General features: G+C 40.7%; 1 protein-coding gene across 7 annotated transcripts in view; it reads right to left on the minus strand.

Moving 5' to 3' along the window:
* The window catches only part of LOC118677629 (amyloid beta precursor protein), a 222,347-nt gene that overhangs the window by 72,360 nt on the left and 125,262 nt on the right, over positions 1 to 24,725 (minus strand). For 2 of the 7 annotated variants that reach the window (XM_036352839.1, XM_036352838.1), the window contains exons 7-9: positions 17,085 to 17,252; positions 14,420 to 14,476; positions 4,669 to 4,802 (exon numbers count right to left, since the gene is read on the minus strand). In XM_036352839.1, the coding sequence (XP_036208732.1) occupies positions 4,669 to 4,802; positions 14,420 to 14,476; positions 17,085 to 17,252 (359 nt within the window). The remainder of the gene's footprint in view (positions 1 to 4,668; positions 4,803 to 14,419; positions 14,477 to 17,084; positions 17,253 to 24,725) is intronic. The other 5 variants (XM_036352840.1, XM_036352841.1, XM_036352843.1 and 2 more) reach the window with 3 other exon arrangements.

Consider the following 24,725-nt stretch of genomic DNA (forward strand, 5'->3'; position numbering starts at 1 on the left):
TCCTGTTAGTACAATGAGCATAAATATTCAAATTTACTGCAGCAATATGGCCCTTTGAAACAAAGGTGGTCTTTTTTTTCTTTTCCCGAGAAAATGCTGAAGGTCATTTTACTTGATGTGCACAAATGTCGACGATTCATAAAAGGCATCTATTTCCTGAACAGTGCTTTCTAACATTAAATCGAACACATTGGTTTTAGTCTTTTGGGAAAGCAAGTTACAAAATTTCAAACAGTAGATGTGTGTGTGGGAGGGAAGAACATATAACATTTGATGCATGTGTAGACATACTGTGAACACAGCACCAAAAACGTAGTACATATTGGAGGGAGGAAAAGACTTTAGGAAAAACACTTCTGTTGTCAGAAACCCTGAGATCCAACCCAGGGTAATTAGGGCCCTTTGCTTGCCAGCCCACACTATAAACAGCCCTAGATCCCTCTAGAAATTCTCAGAAGTACACATTATAATGCTCTGAATGCAGCAAACAGTATTCTTGGCAAGTAATGCTAATTTAATGACCAGGCTCATCTGTTTTGTAGAAAAACAAAGTCTCCTCTCATCCTTGATGTTCACCTAGGATTTCCCTGAGATAAGTTCACTCACTGATCTGAATGCAGCACAAGTCTGCAGCTGTGCATATTGTTGGAAGAAAACAGGTTGAGATTCTTACCACCTACGGCTGCTTTTTCCTTTTCAAGCGAACTACTTGCTGTCCATTGGCGTGGTGTTTTGGGTTTTTGTTTTGTTTTGTTTTAAAGTGCAACTCCTAACTGAGCTAAGTAAAACGAAGAACAGAAAGTTCAAGAAAGCAAAATTCTGGTTTGTTAACAGATGTTTACTGGCAAACTCTGTGGACTTCCAAACCAGGAGACAACTTGATTTCTTTATTTATAGGTATTTATCCCTAAGGAATTGATTTTTCCGATGACCTTCAGGATCACAAAAAAAGGGGAGGTTTGGAATAAATAACTATGAGGTAACACCACATCAAATCACCAAGTGAGTTTTTAATTAGATACTTATTGTGTATTAGCATTTGTTGTATAAGATACAAGACAAGTGCCTCCATGTTGTTTTCACGAAATTATGGGATGTATGCTCTACTACACTTGACAAGCATATTAAAAATGACCTCAAGAGTTCGCAGCAAAATTGGGGAAAATGATCCATTGCTATGAAAAAGAACAGAACACGGAAGAACAGAAACATATTGTCCCAGATGCTTTGGTGTCTCCAAGAGTTAATGAAGGGCACCTGCGGGGAGGGGCTAGGAAAGACTACTTTTGCTTTTATGGATGAGATAAGCCTTGCTTTGCAAATATTTCAATTTCCTGCTTCAAGAATGTTCTCAGTGGCGGTACTCGTCCATGAATTCTTCAGGCAGGAATCTCAAAATTAGTTAGAGAAGTCAAATGTTTCACTGGAAGGTGAGAAACTTATTTCCTAAATTCAATTTGCACAATCTCACCTTGTATATTCAGAACTTTCATTTCGAGCAAAGAAATCATGAAATAATTAAGGAGATTTATTTAGCTAATAAATTGAAAATAAGCATTTCTAGAGAAATAAAATTTTGATTTTCAGATAAATTTAATTATATCCTACACCCTCGGAAAGAAAACAATTCACCTATAACATCACACTAGGTCTACTACTATAACATTACTGCTGACCTGCTAAATATCAGATCCAGTACTTAGTGCTTTACAAAATCTATGTCATTTAATTGATTCCTCACAACAGCCTGTGAGATTAGGCGTGGCCACCCTTATTTTTGAAACAGGTTAAGTTACCCACTCAAGGTTATGCAGGGAAAAAAGGAAAAGGAAGGATATAAACCAAGATCTGTGTGGCTCTAAATATCATGCTTTTGTCCCCTGTGGCCCTACAGGCAATGTTCTAAAATGGCAATTCTAGCAGATGAGCTCATTTTATTTAAATTTGGTGACATGAGGAAGGGTCATTCCTAGATGATGATGCTTATCTTAAAAATAATACATTTAGAGAAAGGTCAACTTTCATTTTAAAGAACTTCATTTTAAGGATACATTGACACTGATAAATTCATAAGTAATAAAAGTACTTATAAGCCGTTCAGCAGCTTATAGTTGATAGATTCTATTCATAACATATGGCAACAGAAATCTACAAATTAAGAGTTATCATGAACCACAACAAAAAACTGAAATACCAAAAATTACCCAAATTCTCTGTATCTGTAAGAAAACAACATAAACTACAAGAAGAATTAATTTAAAGAACTACTTTTTAAAAAATAAGAAATGTTCAGGATCCAGCCTTTGAGGCTGTGGCCAATCTTCTTATGAAGCAATTTCCCACTGCATGGGAAAAGTACTAGCTTCATCTGGATTTATGGATCTTCAAATACTGGCAGTTTCATGCAGAGAAATGACAACTAATACCAAGAGATTTAAGAGGCAGGCAAGCTCAGAGTCAAACTGTCCCCAGAATTCAGTGGCACAGATCACAAAGATAAATGTTGATCTCAGGCATATCACATTCCTGTGACTAGCTGGATCTGGCTGGCTGCATTCTCTGCTGTAGGATAACATCTCTCACATTATCTCAGGTATAGCTAATGGCTAAAAGATGAAGAAAATCTATTAAAACGTAGACCAACTAAGTCATGTGTTAAATAGATGTGCTGAAACAAAATGAAGTTCATAGTCTGGGAGAGATTGATAATATCTAAAAATTGGGGAGCATTTGAAATCAATTCTCTTAATAGGCTCAAAATGATCAAGATACATTGGGGAAAATAACTCAGGATTTGTATTAGAAAAAAAAGCAAGAAAAGAAACACGAGGTTAGTAAGGTGACATAAACTTATAGGGACTAAACGTTTACAATCCAGCTGGAGAGATAAGACACACACACACGTATGTATATAAAATAATCACTAATAAAATTGGGGATCAACTATGTCGAGCTGAATACAAAGTAAGAGCAATGACTGCTGGTCCCATTGCGAGGATTACGTGGGGTGTAAGGAATGGGTGAGACTTATACTGTGAGGACCAGTAGAAGGGCGTTTTCAGAGGAAGTGAGTGCAGAGAGCGACGGGAAGGCCAAGATGAGCTGAGCACATGCAGAGCAAGGCCAACAACAGTTTCCTGCTGCCTGTATGACGATGGTAGCAGTTGGGGGCGGAAGAAAAATTAGGAAGTCTGGAGTTGGGAGCAGGGGGTTGGGGTGTGAGAACAGGCACTGGAAAGGCCAAGCTGAGCATTCAGTATTTATCCTTGTTCTTTTTCTTTTCTTTTGTCCCAGATGTGGCTTTTGAGGGCAGTGGAAAGCCCCTGGAAGCTTCATAAACAAGAAGTGAGAGAGTTTAGCTTTAAGGGACATCAGCTCAGCGGCTCTAAGTACTACGCATCGTCATCCTTGCTTTTGTAACAGAGATTACTGATCAACTTGTGTCTTTCCTAAAGAAAGATCCCATTTTTCAAAAGAACTGGTTTCAGATAAAACATCACTATTCCAGTATAGCTAGCTTTGTAGTTCCACTCGCATTTGAGTTTTCATTAAGAACTGCATTGTATTCCAGAGCCCAAGTATTGCGATTATGCACCCTCACCCCCCGCCCCACCACCCGCAATGTTATTATCCTAAGTAGTTCAGGTATTGCGGTCACTCTCTTAAAAAAAAGGGATTGTGTTGTGCCTTTCCAGATACATTAGCAGTTCTATGTTTTACAATGTAGGTTCTATTGTGATTCAGGTATGGCGAGGCCAACCCATCGGGAGACGACTACCAGTGAGAAGATAGTTTCTTGCTCAGTTTTCAATGTGGCACATGGGAAAGCACCAGAGTCGGTCCGGAGGCAGAGAGTGAGAAGGAAACGCGGATAAGAACCTTTATGTGGTTCGGGAGGGAAGGAATGAGGGAGGCAGGGTAAAGTGGCTAAGTGGACTTAGGATGGACTAGTTTGGATTTTGAGTGGCTGGTTTGCCCGGGAAAGATGTGTCTGCAGGCCAGTCATTTGCTACCTCTAAGAATTGGCTCGCCCTGGGAGGGGCAGTCTCCCCAGGGTTAGTTAGGTCCCAGATATCAAATCATTGGAAAAGACAGAAAATAAAAAGGCATGTCTACGATAGTTTACTAATAACCTATGTTGATCTTAAAAATATATATGTGGGACTAGATGAAATAGTTAGTATGCTTCACTTTAGTTTTAAGTTTTTAAGGTCTTATGAATGAGCTTTGTAAGTAATGATTGGTCCAATGATATAATCATCAGGTATTTGATACAAAATATTCTTCAACACTAACTAAAGAATGTTTTAAGGGATTTTAATTTACAACATGATGGTCACAGGTACTCTATATACACGGAGTAATAAAACCATCGAGAATGTAGTAGACATATTGAATTTCTGCTTACACAATCCTATGATACTTACTATACCTGGGTCTTTACTAGGTGAAATGATCAGGAGGATAAAACCCTCCTCTCCAAATCAATACCTTATAGAAAACATTGAAAATTAAGACTTTAAATCTTTAAGAATCTGGATTAAATTAAAGACTCCTACCCACCCCTAAATATTTATTGGTCACTGAGCCCCAGTGCAGATTCTGAGGCAGAGGCCAGACCAGATTTCTCAGAATTGTAGGGCTGAAGCACGAAAAGAGTCACATTACCTGGGACATCCTCTCTCGGTGCTTGGCCTCCAGCCTCTCTTTGGCTTTCTGGAAGTGGGCGTGTTCATTCTCATCTCCAGGCGTCTCCAGGTACTTGTCCACAGCGTCAGGGGTGCTGGCTGCGGTGGTAGGAACTGCAAATGGAAGGGAAGGAGGTTTGAGAAGAGAAGCAGAATATCCGATCGTTTCAAAGAAAGCCCTATTTTCCATTATTCCAGAACAAAGAGTTTAGTACAGAAGCACACACACGAGGTTAATGCTGCTGAAGAAAATACCATGAGACACTCCCCAGCACAGCAAGATGTGTGTCACCCCTCCCAAGACTCAGGTGAAGGAAAATCTTGAAAATTGTCCGTTTTGTGATTATAAGTATTATGTTTCACATTCTTTGCAAAACAACAGGCATAGAGCAAAACAGTTGGTGTTTAACACAGACATGTTGTCCTAAATTCCTATGCTTAGCGAAATTAACTTTTGTAACCTTGAAAGTAAACAATGGTATCCATTAAGATCCCCACAAAACCCGAAGACATCTCAAAATTAGCCCATTGTAGAATAATTGCACCTCAGAGCAAAGGCAAATCCCACAACTGTATATTTTAGATAGCTAGATTACAAGCCATCTTTTGTGAGAAAATATTTTAAACATTATTTAAAAAAAAAAGCCTCAAAAAGTCAATAAAGGCATTTTTGAAATAAAAAAAAAGACCTTTCCACTTGCACAAATGAGAACAAGTTCAAGTTCTTTTGGCACACTACACTATGGCAGAATGACAAATTTAGGCAAGTCACATTTTACATTTTGAATAAATAAAAATGTTTGGGAGTCATAGTCCCTGATCAGGATAGCCATAGGCTGTGTGTCAACCATCCACGGCACCCTCTTTGGAAAAGTGGAATTATAATAGTTACCATATGCGTAGAAAAGTTCTCCAACTCTTGTGTTAGTTGAACTACAACTTTATAATAGTAAGAATAAAAAATTTATAAAGAATGAGCATGTGCAGTACATTGAACAAAATTACAAATATTTCAAGTATTAAACCTTTTTTAAGCACATGGAAATAAACACAAAGCCTGCGCTACGTATTTATTCCATTTGATCAAGAAATACGTCTCTTTCGGTAAATCCTTGGTAATGACCTCTGTCCCTTCAGCTGAGGACTTTAAAGGAAAGCAGTCTCTCTTTTAATCCTTAATTCAAACGGGTAAGCCACTGATGCTAACCACGCATCTCAGCTAGTGTGAGTGAAGTTCTCCTGTATTCACGGCAGCCAGCCAACCAGATCCCTACCCAGCCAAGGACTGAAGAAGGATGACGCCTCTTGATATTTCAAAAGGAATTTAGTATTTCATTACCACTACCCTGCAGCTGCTGAGGGGCAAGGAGAGAACATTTTAAGGAGGAGTTTGCGCCGAGAGCTCAGCTCATCTTCTGTTTCTCGAATATTCCTACGTTCAAAAGACATTGTCATACCGGGACTGGCTGCCACCGTGTGAAGTCCATGGTGGACCAGAGACAGCACACCCGGGGTGGTGACAGGAGCTGGAACACCTGTGCCTCATGTCCCCACCCTTTCAAGGTGCTTCCTTTGGTCGCTTGAACCACGTAGGAAGGGAAAACAAATGGGCTTTAGGAGGGCATATTTTTGTGTTGCTTTTTCAACTTCCACAAAGCGGTTTGTACTGTCCAGACACCTCTGAGGTTCCCCTAGGTACTGTGATTTGGGCCAGATTTCCACGTTGGCCAGATCATAAAGCCTCCATTCATTAGTGAATACTGTGCCAGACACTCGACACATGTTCTCACTTAATATGTGGGGAGAAGAAAAAATTACCCTGCTACATATATTGCACAGAGGGGAAATACTATCATTTGACACACTCACTCACATCCCCAAACACACACAAATAAGTCTGAATTTAGGATTAGGAAAACCATGAAAGGCTCTAAAGTTAATATTTAGAGTCGTAAAGGGCTAATCCATTGACTTACCGAGGGTACTGGAAAGGGTTTGTTTAGGTTAAAGAATAATATGAATTGGCCCAAAATACACTTTGTTATGACATCTGTCAGCTCCCCCCCCCCCCCCCCATGCTTCCTGGTAAATGACCTCTAACAAGCATTCAGCAGCAGGATTCTGGAACAGGGGGCAAGTGAAAGATCCCATAGACCTTGAATGTGAACAATCTTCCAGCCTCCAGCCCCTGCTCAAACATGCTCATTCATAACTTCTGCAAGCAAGCTCGCTGGGTCGAGTCACCTTTCCAAAGAAAACTCGACTTGAAACTCCGTGTTAAGCATTTTCTAGGTTGAGACCTCTAGCTGCCAAATCCTCAGCAGCACTCCCACCATCATATGCGTGTGATTTTCACTTTCAGGTGACCTTCATATCAATTTTCTTAGTCTCTTAGCAGCCTGGCAGAACATGCAGGGTATACACCTGGAGCATGGGTGTCTATACGTAATACCACATGAAAAAAATACAACAGAAAAGCAGTTCCAGCTCCCAGCACGTTACTGCCTCAAGGTCATTCCAAATCCCAGTGGAATTGTGAATGAGAAAGGCTTTTGATCTAAGCCTCAACCTTTTTTCTTTTTGCAACCCTGGGAGGTCGGAGGTTATCTGAGAAGCTGAGACAGTAGCCAGGATGTTGACTATGCTGCCTGGGGAGTGCTTGCTCATTCCTTTATTCCTCCAGGTAACATTACGGCTTCTACTTTATGTGAGGCAGGTAGATGGGAGAGACCAACAAACAAAGACCCTTGTCCTTGTGGAATTATGTTCTAGTCACTAGAATCTAGTGAGAGAAACAATCACCTCAAAAAATAGTAATTCACATTGTTAAAATGTGATTTGCATTATGGAGAGAAAGATAATTAGAGGTGGAGAAGGGGGTGGGGGAGGGAAGAGACCACAGCAGTAAGGAGGTGGCCAGGCTGGGCTAACTGAGAAGATGACGTTTGTAAAAGAAGCCAACCCCCCACCCTTCAGGCACCTGCTGCAAGAACAGGGCAGGCAGGTGAAGGATCTGGCACAAAGGCCCTAAGAGGTGAGAGTGCCTGGAAAATTCCAGGGCCAGCAGGGTCAGTGTGGCACGAGCTGGAGAGAGAGAGAGTAGTGAGAGAGGCAGAATAGAAACCGGGGACAAGAGCCAACATGGGTTGTTTCAAGGAGGGAAAATGTGATGTGATGTGTTTTAAAGGATCCCTCTGGCCCAGCCGGTGTGGCTCAGTGGTTGAGCATCGACCCATGAACCAAGAGGTCCCCAGTTTAACTCCTGGTCAGGGCACATGCCTGACTGTGGGCTTGATCCCCAGTAGGGGGTGTGCAGGAGGCAGCTGATTGATGTGTCATTGATGTTTCCATCCCTCTCTCCCTCTCTCCTCCTCTCTCTCTAAAAAACAAAACAAAAAACATATTTAAAGGATCACTCTGCTAAGGGACTAAGCAGCAGGAAGATCTTTAAAGAGTAAAAGACAAAAAGGAGGGTGGCTTGGAAAAGTGGGGGCGGGGTGAGGTGGTGAGCGTCTCATTGCAGGTCCCTCCCTCCACCCCCACCCCCAACACACACAGATGACAAGGATCGGATTCACTTCTCTCACCACGCAGCACTGTTAAACCATAGGTAACCAGGTGCTGAGGGAGATACTGCTTTCAGCTGTGGGTGAGGGTTCATTTCAGTTTTACAAATGATGCACCAAGGCTTGTCACAACACTTCCACCTCACACTGCTATCTCCCCTGAGGACCTGCAGAGCTCTTTTTTGGGGGGAGGGGGGAGCTGAGGAGGAGCAGGTTTGCTTTCAGTTTATTAATGAAGCCTGGCGCTGTACCCAATGTGCCTGCCACAAAACACACCGTCATCATTGGGGACATAAATGCCAAGGAAACATTTCCGTCCCTGAGTCTCCCCTGAGAAAACTTTAATTGTAAGGAAGGGTTACTCCAAAACAAGGTGAAAATGGGTGTCTGCAGAACGCAGTAGGGATCGCCCTCCTTGTCTGTTTGTAGGACTTCTGTGTCAGACACATCATCGAATTTCAGTTTCCACGCACCAAATACTCATTTATTTATTTTTCTTTCTTAGAAATATGTTTTTATTGACTTCAGAGAGGAAAGATAAGAGAGAGAAACATCAATGATAAGAGAGAATTATCGATCGGCTGCCTCCTGCACGTCCCCCTACTGGGGATCAAGCCCAAAAGCCCGGCATGTGCCCTGACAGGGAATTGAACGACCTTCTGGTTCATAGGTCGATGCTCAACCACTCAAATACTCATTTTAGTTCTGATTTTGTAATCACTGCATTGTACTTTGTTTCATAATCATACTCAAGACAGCAAGAATATGGAGTCCAAAACTAGCAACATCATGAAAAATTGCCCCAATCATTCTGATATTTGTGTGTTTCCTCAATCTCTAGGGTGACACATAAATGTATAGTCATCATAGGCTCAGGATACAAAAAGAGGGATAATCCCACCCTCAAGCTGTGACCACCCACACCAGGGCACAAGGCCAATATCCCCTTAAACAGAGGCCCATAATGGCATCTAGTCAATGTACTAACATTAGACGCTAGCAGGGAAATTTGATTAGTTTCCTTTTGCTGGCGGAGAGGCAATGTATTACCTCGATAGCATTGACAATAGAAAGTGAAAGTAAATGAAGACCCATATAAGTCATTGCCTTATCACCGAAAATGCTATTTCATACAGAGCTGGCAGTTCTGTCAGTTGAAATGGCTGTGATTTATATGAGAGGGGGCAATGGGGATAATTTATATGGAGGTGAAATGTAAACCTGTAGAGAACGATTTTACGTGAAAATGTAATCTGAAAGCACGGCAGAGCTTTGCAGACTGCCACCTCAACTTTCTTTTTTTTAAAAAAGGGCTCCCTTTCTCTAATTCCAAAACAGCTACAATCCCCAACGCAGGCGGAACTCAAATACCTATCGCCGCCTCCCAGTCTGAGTTGGAGGAAGCATTTATAACACGAAAATAGTTTGTGATCCTCAAATGTGGTGGACACTCTCTAAAAAAAAAAAGAAAAGAAAAGAAAAGAAAAGAAAAGAAGAGAACGAGGCTCTTTCCCCGATATGCCTTTGTATCATTATTTTCTAGTCTGTGCGATCATGGTTGGCAGACCATCAATGCATCATGTGGACACAAGATAATAAAAACGTAATCTATGCCGTGTTTACGATAGCCAAGCTACATTTCTTTTTTATGTCTTATGGACACAGACTGACGTGGGAATTTTGTCAACTATGTGAAAGCAGCGTGAAAGGATGAATGCCGGTGCTATTTTTATTAATATCTACATCCTACTTAACACAGTGCACCAAAATGGAAAAGAGCCCTGAAGTCTGAATCTAGACTGTATCTATGAAGCCACAGTGATAATAACTGGCATCTAGACTTTCTTAACCCCCGGCTACTGCTTTTTCATCAATTTGTTGGAAGCAATTTTCAACTTCATTACGGCAGATCGTAAAGGGGTGACCTGTCACGGTTGCTCAACACTCAACAGATGAGTTCAAAAAGTCAGAATCCTCAATATTGTCCACTTTCCTAGAAACCACAGTAGGAAAAGCCAGTGGAACTGCTAACCTCTGTGGAGGTCTTAAAGGGTGAAGCCAGTTTCGTTTGATTCCAGCCTTCCACAGCAAGCACTCCCTACTCATGTATATTTCACTTTATATTGTTATTTAATCCCATCACATACTTGGGTCTCATGGCACCAATGACACTGTCACATTATTAAAACGGGGTATTTGGTTTACTTGGTCGGCGTCCCTTACACCACCAAACTCATCACCAGCACATCCTGGGCTCAAAAGTAGCAGCTTTAGTAAACCAGAGGTTGGCCTGCTGATCTCTTTCTGAGTACTGTTTTATTGGACACAGCCGTAGCTATTCATTTAGCCTTTGTCTGTGGCTGCTTTCACGCTACAACTACTGAGTTGAGCACTTGTAACAGAGACCATATGGCCCACAAAAGACTAAAATATTGACTCTCTGGCCCTTTAGAGAAAAATTTTGCCAACATTTTATTAAACTGCTTACTCTTCTCTGCAAATAGCTAAAGAATAGAGCACATATATGATGAACTTTTTACTTTTTTTTTTTTTTTTTTTTACTGTTCTGAGTAAATGAGCTTTTTGTTTCTCTTCTTTTTAAATGCTGGTTTGCAGAGCAAATCAATTATTTCCAACGTTAGGGTTTCTCATCATGGTAGCTCAGAGGAAAGGGCCGTTCTTTTGATACCGATCATTTCTGGATACCAAAGATGTAGCTTCTCATACTCATTAATCTAATAGGTGTTATTGGCACTGATGTGACATATAATTTAATGCACCGCCACGTCTTTTAATGCTAGTAATTGTTTTTAATAATGCTTGGCAGTTTTATGAAAATGTCACAGTTCCGTTAGAATTAGGGAATGTGGTAACAGAAACTAACAGTTGCTGTTTTGCAATCGGAAGAACAAGCACGTCGCGGTGAAGCACAATGGTTCAAGTCTGGCCAAAGACTAAATGGCCCTGGCGTTATGACAGGACAACTGCTAGGGTGGCACATTCCATTCGAAGGCCACGCAGTGCGTTATCTACAGTTTGCAAATTGTGAGCTTCTGAGGCAACAACCTTAGAATCTGGGGTGGTGGTTTGGCCGGATTTGATATGTTCTCTGGAAGAGGACTAGTCTATTCTATCTGGGCCATTTGTTTCCCCTTCCCCAGTCCCGCAGGAGGCCAGATCTGCACCTGTACAGAGACCCTATGGCCATGAACATGCAAATAACAAGGCTACGTGACATCGCTACAGACGTCGTCCTCTAGCACATGCAGGGATTCTGTGAAACAAGGAAGACACGAAACTTCTACCTTAACTTACAAATACTGAGAGCTATGATAGCGGTCTCACAAATTCAATTCCATAAACATCTATTGAGAACTGGAGGCTCCTGACATTCTAACACTTCAACGTGCCTTCAAGTGTACGGAAAACGCACATATTTACATCAGCCTTGTCATATCTCTGAATCAGGTGTGGGCACACTACCAGCCTCAGCAGAGGGTCTCAACTGGGGGTGATTTCAACCCCCACCCCTAAGGGCACATGTCGCAAAGTCTAGAGATATTTTTAGTTATCGCAGCTCGGACGGTGTTACTGGCATCTCATCGATAGAGGCCAGGATGCTGCTCAACATCCTCCATGCACCCACAACACAGAATTATCCAACCCAAAGTGTCAAGAGGGTTGAGGCTGAGACCTTGCTTTAGGTGTTGTTTCTACCACAACTCACCGCAAGGAAAGAAGCAACATGGGTCATCTGTCATTCTCTTTAGTCAGGCCCCTTGGTGTGGTCAGCTGACTAAAAATTGGCCTGATGCCCTTTGTGAGATTAAATGCCATTAAGGAGTCAGTTTGTGAAAGAATACTACAAGCAGAAGATCATACCTAATTCATAAATATTGATGTAGTAGGGCTACTGTTCACATACATTGCACTGGGCAGGTTGAAGGTGAAACTTTTGCATTGTCCTAAACCCAAACGGGCAGTCACAAAAGTAATGTCAGACACAATTCGGGTCTCACAGATTCTTTCTCCCACGTGGGGAAGGAGCTTTTAAAAGGATCCAAATGCATATGCAGTATATGAGTAAAATGAAAGCTCTTAGCCTCACACCTCTACACTTTCTATCAGTAATTTAGATTCTTCCCTATGACAAAGCCCCAAATCCAGTGTCCCTTAACATTGCTCTGTTCAAAATTGTTTTCTATGACAAAGATTTAAAATGTAGAAATACCTAATTATAATAAGTCCTGACAGGGAAATTACTGTATTTATAACGCAGACCATCACACATTTTCCCTAATATGTGCAATCTTATATCGGTTTAACTGGAGAGCCTTTTCTATCTCATTTCACATTTATTATTTGACTAACAGCAACTCAGACTGAGAAACCCATAAATCCAACCACCTTCGTGAAAAGAGATACCCTCCAAGTAGGTTGGTTACGGAGCTCCTGGTTGGGGAAGGAGCCAAGTGCAAGCCCAAATCAAAGGGGCTTGTCCACCTTTCTAGTTCTGGCTAATTTTCTCCAACTCCAGTCTGCTGTCTGCATTTGACCTCCAGATGACCATGACTTTTTCAATTCAAATGTGCAGCTTTGCTATAAATAAAATAGTATAGCTGTGCAGGCTATAAATAACTAGAAATTATATGCTTTCCCCAGTCTGTTTATACTAACACTGCAAAACCCTTCACTTGCTGTGACTGACTGGCCTCTGTAGGTAGATTAAGAAAATATAACGGCAAAAATCACACTTCACCCTCCTAGAATGGAAAAGAGTCAGGATCTCAAACACACTACAGGTAGATGGAGAAAGTTACTGGGACAGAGAACATTATAAAAAAACGTTTCAGTGTCTGTTTGGAAGAGCTGAGGACACAAGTACTTCAAGAAAATAAATTTATCAAGTAATAATGTTCATTTCCATTACCTAAAGAAAGTGGGGAAATAATAAAATTATTTTGTATGCTAAAGTAATATAAAATAAAACTTAAAGTAAAAATAATTGTTTTGTAAAAGGGTTGAAAGACATTTAATTCATTGAGGCACGCTATATTCATGGCATTTGTGAAAAACGTTTTTAATATTTTCCATCCACTTTGTACTATCTACTGTATTCTTAAAATGTGCTTCTGAACCTCAAATATTATTTTTCTACTATAGAAAACAATGTCAGAACCAAATAGTTGGCCATTTGGAGCATGGGGCACAGCCATAATATCATTTAGCTTTCGACCTGGTCTTGCCATTTTGATGGCTGGGGAAAAGTCACTAACTCTTAAAGCCTCATTTTCTCATGTGCACAGAGGAAATGAGGAAAATGCCCACAGTGTTCCTCAGAAGAATAAATGGTCCATGAAAATGCCACGCAGATCAATGTATTATCAATCTTACATGTAATATCTATATTTTCCCCTACTCTTTCTATGTCTACTCACTTCCAATACTCTTAGAAAGGATGCTTTTTCACAATAGGAAATACGTTTATTGTGGTAGTAAAAACCACACTCCCTAAAGTTATAGATAATCTGAGTGCATTTGAATTTTATGAAGGCCAGTAAAAAACTTTTCTGCTAACATCCTTTGTAAATTACATAATTCTTCAACTATAATTTTTTCTTTTTTGAAAAAGATAATTGTTTTAATCAATGTTGAGATTAGATTTTTTTCAGGATAATATAGAAAAATGCTAATTTTCTGTTGATTACCAGAGGGAGAGGAGGGTGGGGTGAGGTATTTGCACTAGTACCTGTAGTTGGTACAATGCATGCACATTGCATATTGTTTCCTGGGAAACAAGTCACTTATAAACATAGTTTCTTGTTAAACCATTGGCACCTGTGAGCTTTAAGAAACAAAACAGTGATGCCAAATAAAACCCAATAGCAGTGTTGTATACACAGTATTTTATAGAACTATACTAACTAAAAAGGAACCTGATCGGAAATAGAAGCAGCTTAGTCAATGCCCTTAGCCGCACAGCTGAAGTTATCTGGCAAAATCAGACATCATTTCAAGCAAGGCAATGGAAATAGACATCTTACTCAAAGACAGGAAGGTGTTCAAGAAACACAGAACCATGCAAAGAAGGTGACGATACTGGACTTAAAACCAGCCATGCAATGTACTCCTCCCCTCCTTCCCCTCCAGTGAATTACAACGTACGTTTAACAGGATCTTGGGGAAGAGGCTCCTGGGTAGTCTTGAGTAAACTTTGGGACACTATGGAGAAAATAAAAGAACATAACTAAAAACAAAAATAGAAACATGGGAATGAAGGCTGAAACTCACATGATTCCACTAACCAAAGGAAAAATCAAAAACAAAGTCACAGAATTAAAAACAAAAACTAAACAAATATCCTGAGTTTTGGCCCCAGCATGGACCCAAAGTCAACAGATAAACATAAGATATGTTTGCACAGTCACATCTTGGAATCCTGGGTACTTTGTCTCTGATAGTACATCCAAGTCCCCTGTTGAAGGGTGATCCCTGGCTCCCATTCTCCCTTAGCGCCCAGCATCACCCGTTCCCTTCCACCCATTCTCCATGGCACCTCTATCGTTTCATCCGTTCACAGGGCGGCCTCCGGCTCTCAGCTCTCGGCTCTCAGCTCAGGCTATTTGTTGAGGCTTCACTCTTCACTTATTCGTCCACCTTTCTAACTGACCCTCAGCCTCTCACGTTTACTTTCTTGATAAATTATTCTGTAACCCACTTCCCTTGAAACTGAGCACTGCCTGGCTTATCCATTACATCTCTGTTGGGGGCATGAACCTTTTGTAAAATCTCAGCAAAATGAGTGCCATCCAGGGCGCCTCCAGAGGCTCCATCTGAACTCTGGTGCCCGCTGGCTGCTCATGGTCTGAACCAAACCAAACTGATCAAATGGAGAGGGTATGTGTAGGGGCTGCCATAGGGTTTGCTACTGCTGTTGTGTGTGTGTGTGTGGGGGGGGGGGGTGTGTGTGTGTGTGGGGAGGTGTGGGTGTGTGTGTGTGTGGGGTGTGTGTGTGTGTGTGTGTGGGTGTGTGTGTGGGGTGTGTGTGTGTGTGTGGGGGGTGTGTGTGTGGGGGGGGTGTGGGGTGTGTGTGTGTGTGGGGTGTGTGTGTGTGTGTGTGTGGGGGGGTGTGTGTGTGTGTGGGGGGTGTGTGTGTGTGTGTGTGTGTGGGGTGTGTGTGTGTGTGTGTGTGTGTGTGTGTGTGTGTGGGGTGTGTGTGTGTGGGTGTGTGTGTGTGTGGGGGGGTGGAATTAGTGTTTCTAACTCTTGAGGTAAATCCATCACTGCTAATAATTTTTAAAACCCTCTTTCTTATACATTATATGCATACATATTTAGTGGCCCCCCCCCAAAAATAAAAATAAAAAATCCACCTGGAAAAGAAGGAAAAAGTTGGAAATGTGCCAGGAAATCTCCCCTAGCAGCGAAACCAGTCAGAATCCCTTTCACAAGGGCCCTTTGTTCAGAGGGTCCAGGCGACAGAATCCCCTACATGTTCCGGGTTACCTGACCTAATTAACTTCTTTGTTTGAAACTGAAGTTTTTTTGTGCTAGAAGCTTCAACCGTCCAATCCGAGCCAGGAAAGATGCCCGTGGGGCTGCCAGTTCCTACACCTGATCTCACACAGGAAAGCTCTTCCACGGGAGACCAATGGGAACTTTTCCATCAGATTCCACTGGGATCCTGGGCTTCACCAGAGAAGGTCATAACGGTGCAGGTTCTGCTTTTGTTTAGCTTAAGCCTCTGTTCACACCGGGAAACCATTTATATAATCCCCATCACCCCAGGCAGGAAACAGTGATGTTACCCTCACAAAGAGGGAAGAAAAGGCAGGAGTATCTCAAACAAAACAAGTCACAATTATTGATTTTAATCTTCAATTGATCAGGTTGCATAACTATTTCTTGAGTAGTTAAAACTTCCTACTCACGAACGAAAAGTCAATAAAATAAAGTTGGGGATTTAACGTGGGAGGCTGTTGAGAACAGAAGTCCGGATGCCCGCCGTATGAATTCCTGAGACCTATGTCTGTGGAAGAAGTTTCAACTTGCACTGAAGTCACCTCGACTTCATTTATTTATCCCCCAGAATTATGAACAGCTTCAAGTTCAAGAGAAAAGGCTTTGGAAATGATATTCCCTGAGCCTTATGTCACTGAGGGTTTCTAATTTAAGTCAAGAGTTGTCATCTATTTCCAAGAGAAGACATATAAACCCGGCATTGCAAATGTCCACGTGTGAGGTCAGGGGTCACAGGGCCATGGTCCCCTTCTGACATTTGAAGGGCATGTGCTCAATTCAGTCCCATTCCCTCCCCAACCACAATAAAAGTCCCACGTAATGAAATAACTCAAAAGTACTCAGTCACAGCAAATAGGCCTTACCAATGCAACTGGAGCATCGTCAGCTAGACTTGCAGTGGTAAGCCTTATTTGCACACGTGGAGCACATGCACAGACCCACACACACACACACACGTACATGGACAAACACATATGTATACATTTGCAGAAGAGCTGAGAAGGCAAAACAGCAACCCCAGCTTGGCTTAAAGAGAAGCACTTGGAAATCCCTAGAGACTGCAAGACGTGTGCACCACAGCTAGTCAAAGAACACACCATGGCCATGCTGTGTTAGAGAGAGACGGAGATGTGTGCTCATGGTCGGACATCCTGGAGGAGATGCCCGGCCATTGGAGAGGTGGACAGAAATGGGGTTAGTGGTGGCAACAGACCCGTCCCCAAGAACCAGGAAAACCAATCTGTTACAAGGAGCAGAGTCAGTGGCGAGAGAGACGAGAGGTGGCCAGGCTGGAGGAAGGTCCACTTACTGACGCTGCCACACACGGCCATGCAGTACTCCTCTGTGTCAAAGTTGTTTCGGTTGCCGCCACAGCCGCCGTAAAAGAAGGGGGCGCACTTCCCCTCGGTCACATCAAAGTACCAGCGGGAGATCATTGCTCGGCATGGCCCCGTCTCGGCTTGTTCAGAGCACACCTCTAGTCAGAGGAGATGTGGGGAACCACATTTAGCATGAAAAGGTACCGGCTCGCTGTTCACGCACATGTTCACTTTCTTAACACATGAGTCCTCCCCGGGGTCACTTGCACTGGGTTCAGGGGGCAGTGTCTGCCAAACCTTTACTGAGGAATTTAATGACCCAGCAGGATGACCTCAGAAACAAAGCAGTGCATTCAGAGATGGTTTCATGTGCAGCTCTCAGTGGTAATAAGAGGGTTCCAGCCGAAGGTGAACCAATCTTTCAGCTGCTTTTGGATTAATATGAAAGGCCTCGAGGTATCTGCACATCAAAACATTTCTTCACTTTGAAAAATAAACTTTTCCTTTATAATAACTTTAAATTACTCTGCAGGTAAAAGGATTGTGTCTGGTGAGGATGCAAAAACTTAAATCTCTCACAAATATCTGATTTTCTTTAATAACAACTGCCTTGACTTGAAGCACAAAATAATTACACATATTTTGAAGGTGATCCAGTTTTCAGCTGTCCAATGACTGATGATATCTGAAAGTATATGTAATATCTGTCAATGTGACTTAATGTCAGTTACATTATCTCTAATGAAAAAAACACTATTATTTGTATATTTACCTGTTCCTTGAACAATAATGCTCCAAACAATAAAACATAATCAAGCAACTCTAATTTGTTAATACACACCATGCATTGTTTTACATTCAAACACATCTTACCTGTCACCATGCTTTGACACCCTCCCTAATTCCAGGTTGACTCAAAGTGTAGTGAACACTTCCATTTTACTTTGATTAGAATAAGAAACCTACCTCCCATGTATATTCCATGGATATGCCAGGCTGCAGGTAGGATTACAGAGAGGCTGCTGATACCTTAGTAAACACAAGTGTCTTGCTTATTCTTAACAGAACATGGGAAAGCAACCTTCTTCTAAAAGATAAAAGCCATACAAAACCCAGAGCTCCCAAATGAGGAGTATTCAAGACTGACCATAATCACTCAAAGACAAAGATCCGCAAGGAGGGCAAAGAGAACTACTGTTTTGCTTCCCCATACACACCACTCATTGATCTTTCCAACCAAGGCAAAGAGCTGATGGCAAAACCACAAGCTACTGCCATCGTGATGGTGTCAACAGAGTTGGGAGGGGCAGTCAGCACAGAGCCCCAGAGATGAGTGTCAAACTCTCTGCAGGAGAAATGTCCAGGGTACAGCTATGTAAGACGACTCCAGCTCTCTTAGATGGTTTTCAGATGGAACCACCAGGCTCCAAGAGCATCAAGTTCAATGTCACTCATTATTAAATCATCTCATTCAGTACTGTTGCTTTGGAAGTCCATGCTCTCCAGGCAACACAATTTAGTTGTTTTTATGCATAGAATTCTCTTATAAGACAAAAATCTGTCAACCTGTCGAGGTAAGTATCCCACCCACTAGGCAATTCGATTTATCGTCCCCAAATTAAAGGACTAGCTTTCTGACTTCTAAAGGGTAAGTTAGTTTTGGGGGGTCTAATCCTCTCTGAGTTACTGACAAAGCAGCTTCTGGGCTGCAGTATGAAGAACCAAGTCCCACGTGTGGGGTATCTGCCAACCACAGCCACCAGCTGTCTCCACTCCTGGACTTCATATCTTTAGTTGTAATAAATAACAGTAGGTTGGTTTTCCCCCTTCTCTGTATCTCCCTCACCAATTTGTACACATGCATGTAAATGTTTCTTTTTCTAAGAGGCGTAACACTTCTCATTCATCTCTTCCCCAGGCAGTACTGATTCCAACAAGACTACAAGGCAATGGTGTGTTCTGAGACTCCACTTGGTTGGCATTGGCACTAGAGTCACAAGTGGCCATGCCCAAGGAAGGCACATAATGTATGACCCGAAGTCACAGGAGCACAGGCAACAAGTCACCATGCCGCAACAATGCAAGCTGATCCTCCCATTTTATGCCTCTCAGAGCACCAAACACGTGTCTCCTGACGCCTGTCTGCCACAGGCACCATTACACATCACAGCTCTGCAGGCCAGGAAGCATGCCTTTGCAGTATCTCCTATGCACTAAATAAAAGTGGTAGAATTTCAGGTGGGCGCAAGTAATGAGATGAAAGAATGACGATCAAAGGAGATAATCTGTGATAGATATTTGCCTGGTGTAAACTAGTAACAATTTCTTACTTCTGATAGAGGCAAAACCTCTCGGTCCAAAACTCAAATGACATTACAATATACTTTTGTTTTCCTATACCAAGCATGAAACATAATGACACATCCATTTTTTTATAGTATATTAACTTGATTTTTCTTCTGTCTTTTTCTAAATGGCTATGAAACCTTTCGTTATAATTAATGTGAAGAGCCCCAATCACTAAGAAAAAGCATCCAGAACTCAAAATCCATTTATATGCCAACTAAGTAAACAGAAAGAACTACAAGATGGGTCCCCTATCCTTGCTGAAATCTCCAGGGAGAGTCTTAACGCATCAATCAAAAAAAGCAATGAAAGAATGACAAAATCTCCAACTGGAGAATGTTTTGTTGGCTCTTGAGACATTATTGCAGCTGCTGAACTCCTGATCTGGAATGGCCTCAAATAGCTTCATGACTTTGGTGTGGACACTGGGGACAATGTTTCTATGCTTTTTTGATCTTTGTAAGGTAGGTCCTTGCTGAGATCTGTGCTGGTTTCAACACTAAACTGCATTTGGTAAAAACCAGTATTACACAAACACAAGGTAGAAGCAGAGCGAGAGCTCCCTACATTATATAAAATGATTATGTAATTCACTGTCCAAAATGTAATGCTTAATCATAAAATATTAACTCTGAATGGATTTCAAATTGGAGCAATTTTTTGTGGACAACCAAAATTAGAATGCTAATTTTACACTTTTTAAAAAAAATCAGCATGAAGATAGCTGTGAAAGTGTCAAGCTAGGACGGGGAGAAAAATCCCCACTTTCAAATATATGATAATTATATTGCCATTTTCAAAAGCAAAGTTAACAGATTAGCAAATAATTAGCTTCAAATAAGCACTAACTGAAGGATAATTTTAGAATAATGGAAAGCTTTTTATTATTTCATTTTAATAATTAAATTTCAACGATTCTCAGACTATAGGAGTGTATGTAAAATAAAAGCCTGTATTACATGGAATGTATGAAGTTTAAATTTATAAATAGCAACCACTTGAATAATCCAACTTACTAATCAAACTAGAGTTATTTACAAAAAGCTAGGAATTGAATATTCTGATATTGTAAAAAAATTATGAAGCATACAAAAAAGTTATGAAACATAGTTTCTCCAAATGCTGCAAGAATATATGCACAATTAAAGTTCATACAAATATATCTACATTCCTTTAACATATTTAAAAATATGTTAAAATTTACATATTTTGCAATTTTAACATAGAAAGGGTAAAGGAAAGAAGACAAATATAATTTGACCTCATAAGTCAGCTCTTTAATGTTAACAATAAAATAAAATGAATATAATAACAGGGATACTGAAATATACTAAATATGCTTATCTATACTAATAAAAGGGTAATATGCTAATTAGACTGGGCAACTGGCCATCTTCCGGATGTCTGACTTCCTTCCGGACAAAGCCATGGTGGTGGGGGCCAAGGCAGAGGCAGATAGGGATGATCAGGCCGGCAGGGAAGGGCAGTTGGTGGTGAGATCAGGCCAGCAGGGAAGGGCAGTTGGGGGCAAGATCAGGCCAGCAGGGGAGGCCAGTTGGAGGCGAGATCAGGCAGGCAGGCAGAGGCAGTTAGGGGCCATCAGGCAGGCGAGTAGTTAGGAGCCAGCGGTCCCAGATTGTGAGATCTGGACTTAATCCCTGTGGGATTGGGCCTAAACTGGCTGTCAGACATCTCCCAAGGGGGTCCCTGATTGTAGAGGCTGCAGGCTGGGCTGAGGGAACCGCCTCCCCCCCCCCCCCCCCACACACACACAAATTTTGTGCACTGGGCCAATAGTATTTAATATTTTGAATCAGTGTTTATATATCTACCTAATCATACAATCCATTAAAAATGAAAACAAATGACCCCAATATAATTTATACTAACTTTAGATTTTAGCCTGATTAAGTTATTGTTAGTAGTGCTATAGGATGAAACTTCATGAGCCTAAGTTATTAGAACTGATCTTATATTCTGTTCAAGAATGAGTAGACAGATTGTGTTTGATTCTTATGGATGAAAATTTTTAAAAAAATCAGCACACTAGAAAACTGGCTATTTTTTAAGAATTAGATTTTTTTTTCACAAAGTAGGTACTTTTAATGGAAAAGAGAATTTATAATGTGCTTGCAAATATGAGCAAGTAGTCATTAAAAACACAGCCAATAGAAAATTCCTCTGATCAGGGCAATAAGTTGTCAGATATTTATTACCTGCTGATCATATTTTACTGAAAAGAGGCATGTAAAATTAGGCAAGCAGGCTCCAACTAAAGTCTCATGACAAATCTCATGTAAGCCTGAAATATGGGCTGAAATATATAAACAAATGAAGGGAACAGCTGTGCTAGTAATGAAATCACTGACTCATTATGACAAGTGCTAATTTGTCACGGAAGTCTCTAGAAGATATGTGCAGTAGATTTGCCTTTAACTGAATTGTGTTGATTCTCTCGGGCTATCCAATACATCTATCACTCTAAATATACCTGACCTGATTCTCATGTCCCTCCATGATGGAAGGCTATTTATAAAACACCACCTGAGGAGATGTACTTGTAAAGTACACATCTAGACTATTAATCAGCACGCTTGTGTCGATGGTGTTGGAAAGCACTCACAACAGAGCACCACTATGACTTCCCGATACCTTTGTTTCCTCTTTGTTGTGGAATAAACTTGTTTTTCTCTAAGCTGTGTGGCTAGTCTGAAGCCCAACACAGTATGACTGGAAGCTCTAAACTCTGAATGAGACAGGAGAAAGTGATTTTTCTTATTGAGTCTGAGGGAAGATGTGGTTGTCTGCAAAAAAACAAAACAGTGATTTATGCTGTTTGCCAATGTCCATGGTGTCAATACTCCCTCCATTGGAATGTCACGCTACCAATGGTTGTGGCTCACAAAATTCCTCAATACTTTAATATCAGCATTTATAGGCTAGTAGGAGCTGGCTGTGCCACACCAATGAGAGGCAATGGGGCACAAATGAAACTAGAAACAATTATATAGGGAGGGAAATTCTAAGAATTTTCTAATTTGCTTGGTCTTAACAGTTGAATTATTACAAAATTTCTTAGTGCGTAGACATATCAGGGTTCTTTCATGCTTGGTGACATTTGATAATATATTAAGAACAACACCATGGATAAGGAAGATTTTCCCTTTCAGTTTCTTAGTCCCTGCCTCTACCTCCTAAATCTGCACAGTATGTGGGACATGAAATGCTACTAGAGACTATTCTTGGAACAGCTGCCCAAGGACCAGTAGAGCCAGCACCACCTGGTTCTCAAGACCCACACTAGACCTACTGGTTCAGGATCTGCGTTTAGCAAGTGCCCGGGTGACTTGCATAAATATTGTTTGAGAAGCACCATAATCAACCACACCTTCTTTCTGCAGTTGAAATGTCAAAAATAGACGGATGAGATTCAATCACTTTGTACGGACCAGAGGGAAAAGATTAGTAAAAAGCTGCATAGGTTTTAGCTTATTAAAAGAAGCTCGCCCATATCTAGTGAGGGACATAACATACTTTGGTAGAGTTGTAAGAGTCAAATAAATATATGTATCAGAAACTTAATTTTGCCTTGAAGTTCTGTCTTAAGCAACATTAAAGCAGCTTTAATACGTTTGCCCTAAATCCAATACCAATAATAATCGTCTTACTCATATTTAAGTCTATGAAAACTCAGACTTCTCAGAAATCTGAACTTAATATTGTTCTTGCAATATGCCATAACACTAGAAATATCAAAGCTTTTATTTTCATTGGGAAAAATAATGAAGAAAGCTGACAATCCAGGCAAGATCACTAAGCGTAGACTGTACTTCTTTTATACCACTTCTCTTATTGCAAAAAAATAATGTGGATGCCGCATTTAAGCCTTTTATAATTAAAATGACAATTTGTTGGCTTATTGTTGGCATTTCTAATTCGTAGTAAACATTACTTCTCTGGAGGATCAGAATACATAATGCTTATAACCATGACAACCGTAGCACCTTGTCAGCTGAGCACTTACTGTCTACCAGTAACTGTACCAAGTATTTCCCACGGATAACTTCACTCAATCCTCACAAAATGATTAAAATGAGGTAGGTATTATTATAAACACTATTTTACAGAGGGAAGCAATGAGGCCTACCTGTTATACAATCGATACAAATTTACATAGTACGTTGTAGAGCCAAGATTCGACTCTGGGAAGTCTATTTTTGTAAAACAAACTGAAATACCACGGGCCAGGCATATATGCGATCAGTACCTAAAATGAATCATCTAAAGTATCTGTTACAACAAACATGGATCTACACTACACACGTGAAACAGACTTGCCAAGGTTACGTAACTGGCCCACGCCCACACAATGATCAAAAATCCTCTCTCAGATTTTGGAGATGCTTCAGTAGGAAATGGTTGAGCATTCTGATGAAAAATGTATATGAGTACGTTAAAAATTCATATTACACTACTACAATAAATGTTAGTAATTTTAAACAGTTAAGATTGTAAACTTTTTTCTTTTCTGTATAACAGTGGCTGCAATATTAATGCCTGAAATTTTCAATATTAGAGCTTACTTTTAAAAATTCAACATTGAGATAAGAACAATTTTAGAAAAGTATCTGAGATTTTAATGAATGTATAACTGGCATATTATGGAAAATTAGGCAGAAAGTATTAATTCTTAAAAGTTGTACCCAGAAATCATATAAAGCAGGTGAGAATACTGGTTAGAAAATATTCATTATACTATTGTATTAAGCTGTTAAGTTCTAAACCTGAATTTCAATAAAATTTTAAAGCTAAAAACATAAAAAAAGAAAATAAAATAATCCTCTTAAACACTCTACTTAGTCTGCCTCTAACCATAACAAAACTACCTTCATGAAATGAACTAGACATACAGTATGTGAAATGTAAAGAGCTTCGTAGTATTTTCCTAATGATCAGTATCAGAGGTTTTTTATAAAGGCCCAGATAGCAAATATTTTTAGCTTTGTGGGTTATATGGTGTTCACTCCACTCTGCTTCTGTACCATGAAAGCAACCACAGATAACATGTAAACAAATGGGTTGCCTGTGTCCTAGTACAACCTTTTAATTAGATTACAGCAGTCGCCAACCTTTTGGACCTCACGGACCACCAGTGGTCCACGGACCACTGGTTGGCGACCACTGAATTAGAAAACATGGCCATAGTTTGCTGATTCCCAATCATTATGCTCAGTGTGAAATAACAGTAACATGAATATATGCCTATAGCAAAGGAACACACGGTT

This window comes from Myotis myotis, unplaced genomic scaffold, assembly GCF_014108235.1.
Source record: "Myotis myotis isolate mMyoMyo1 unplaced genomic scaffold, mMyoMyo1.p scaffold_m19_p_2, whole genome shotgun sequence".
Classification (NCBI taxonomy): domain Eukaryota; kingdom Metazoa; phylum Chordata; class Mammalia; order Chiroptera; family Vespertilionidae; genus Myotis; species Myotis myotis.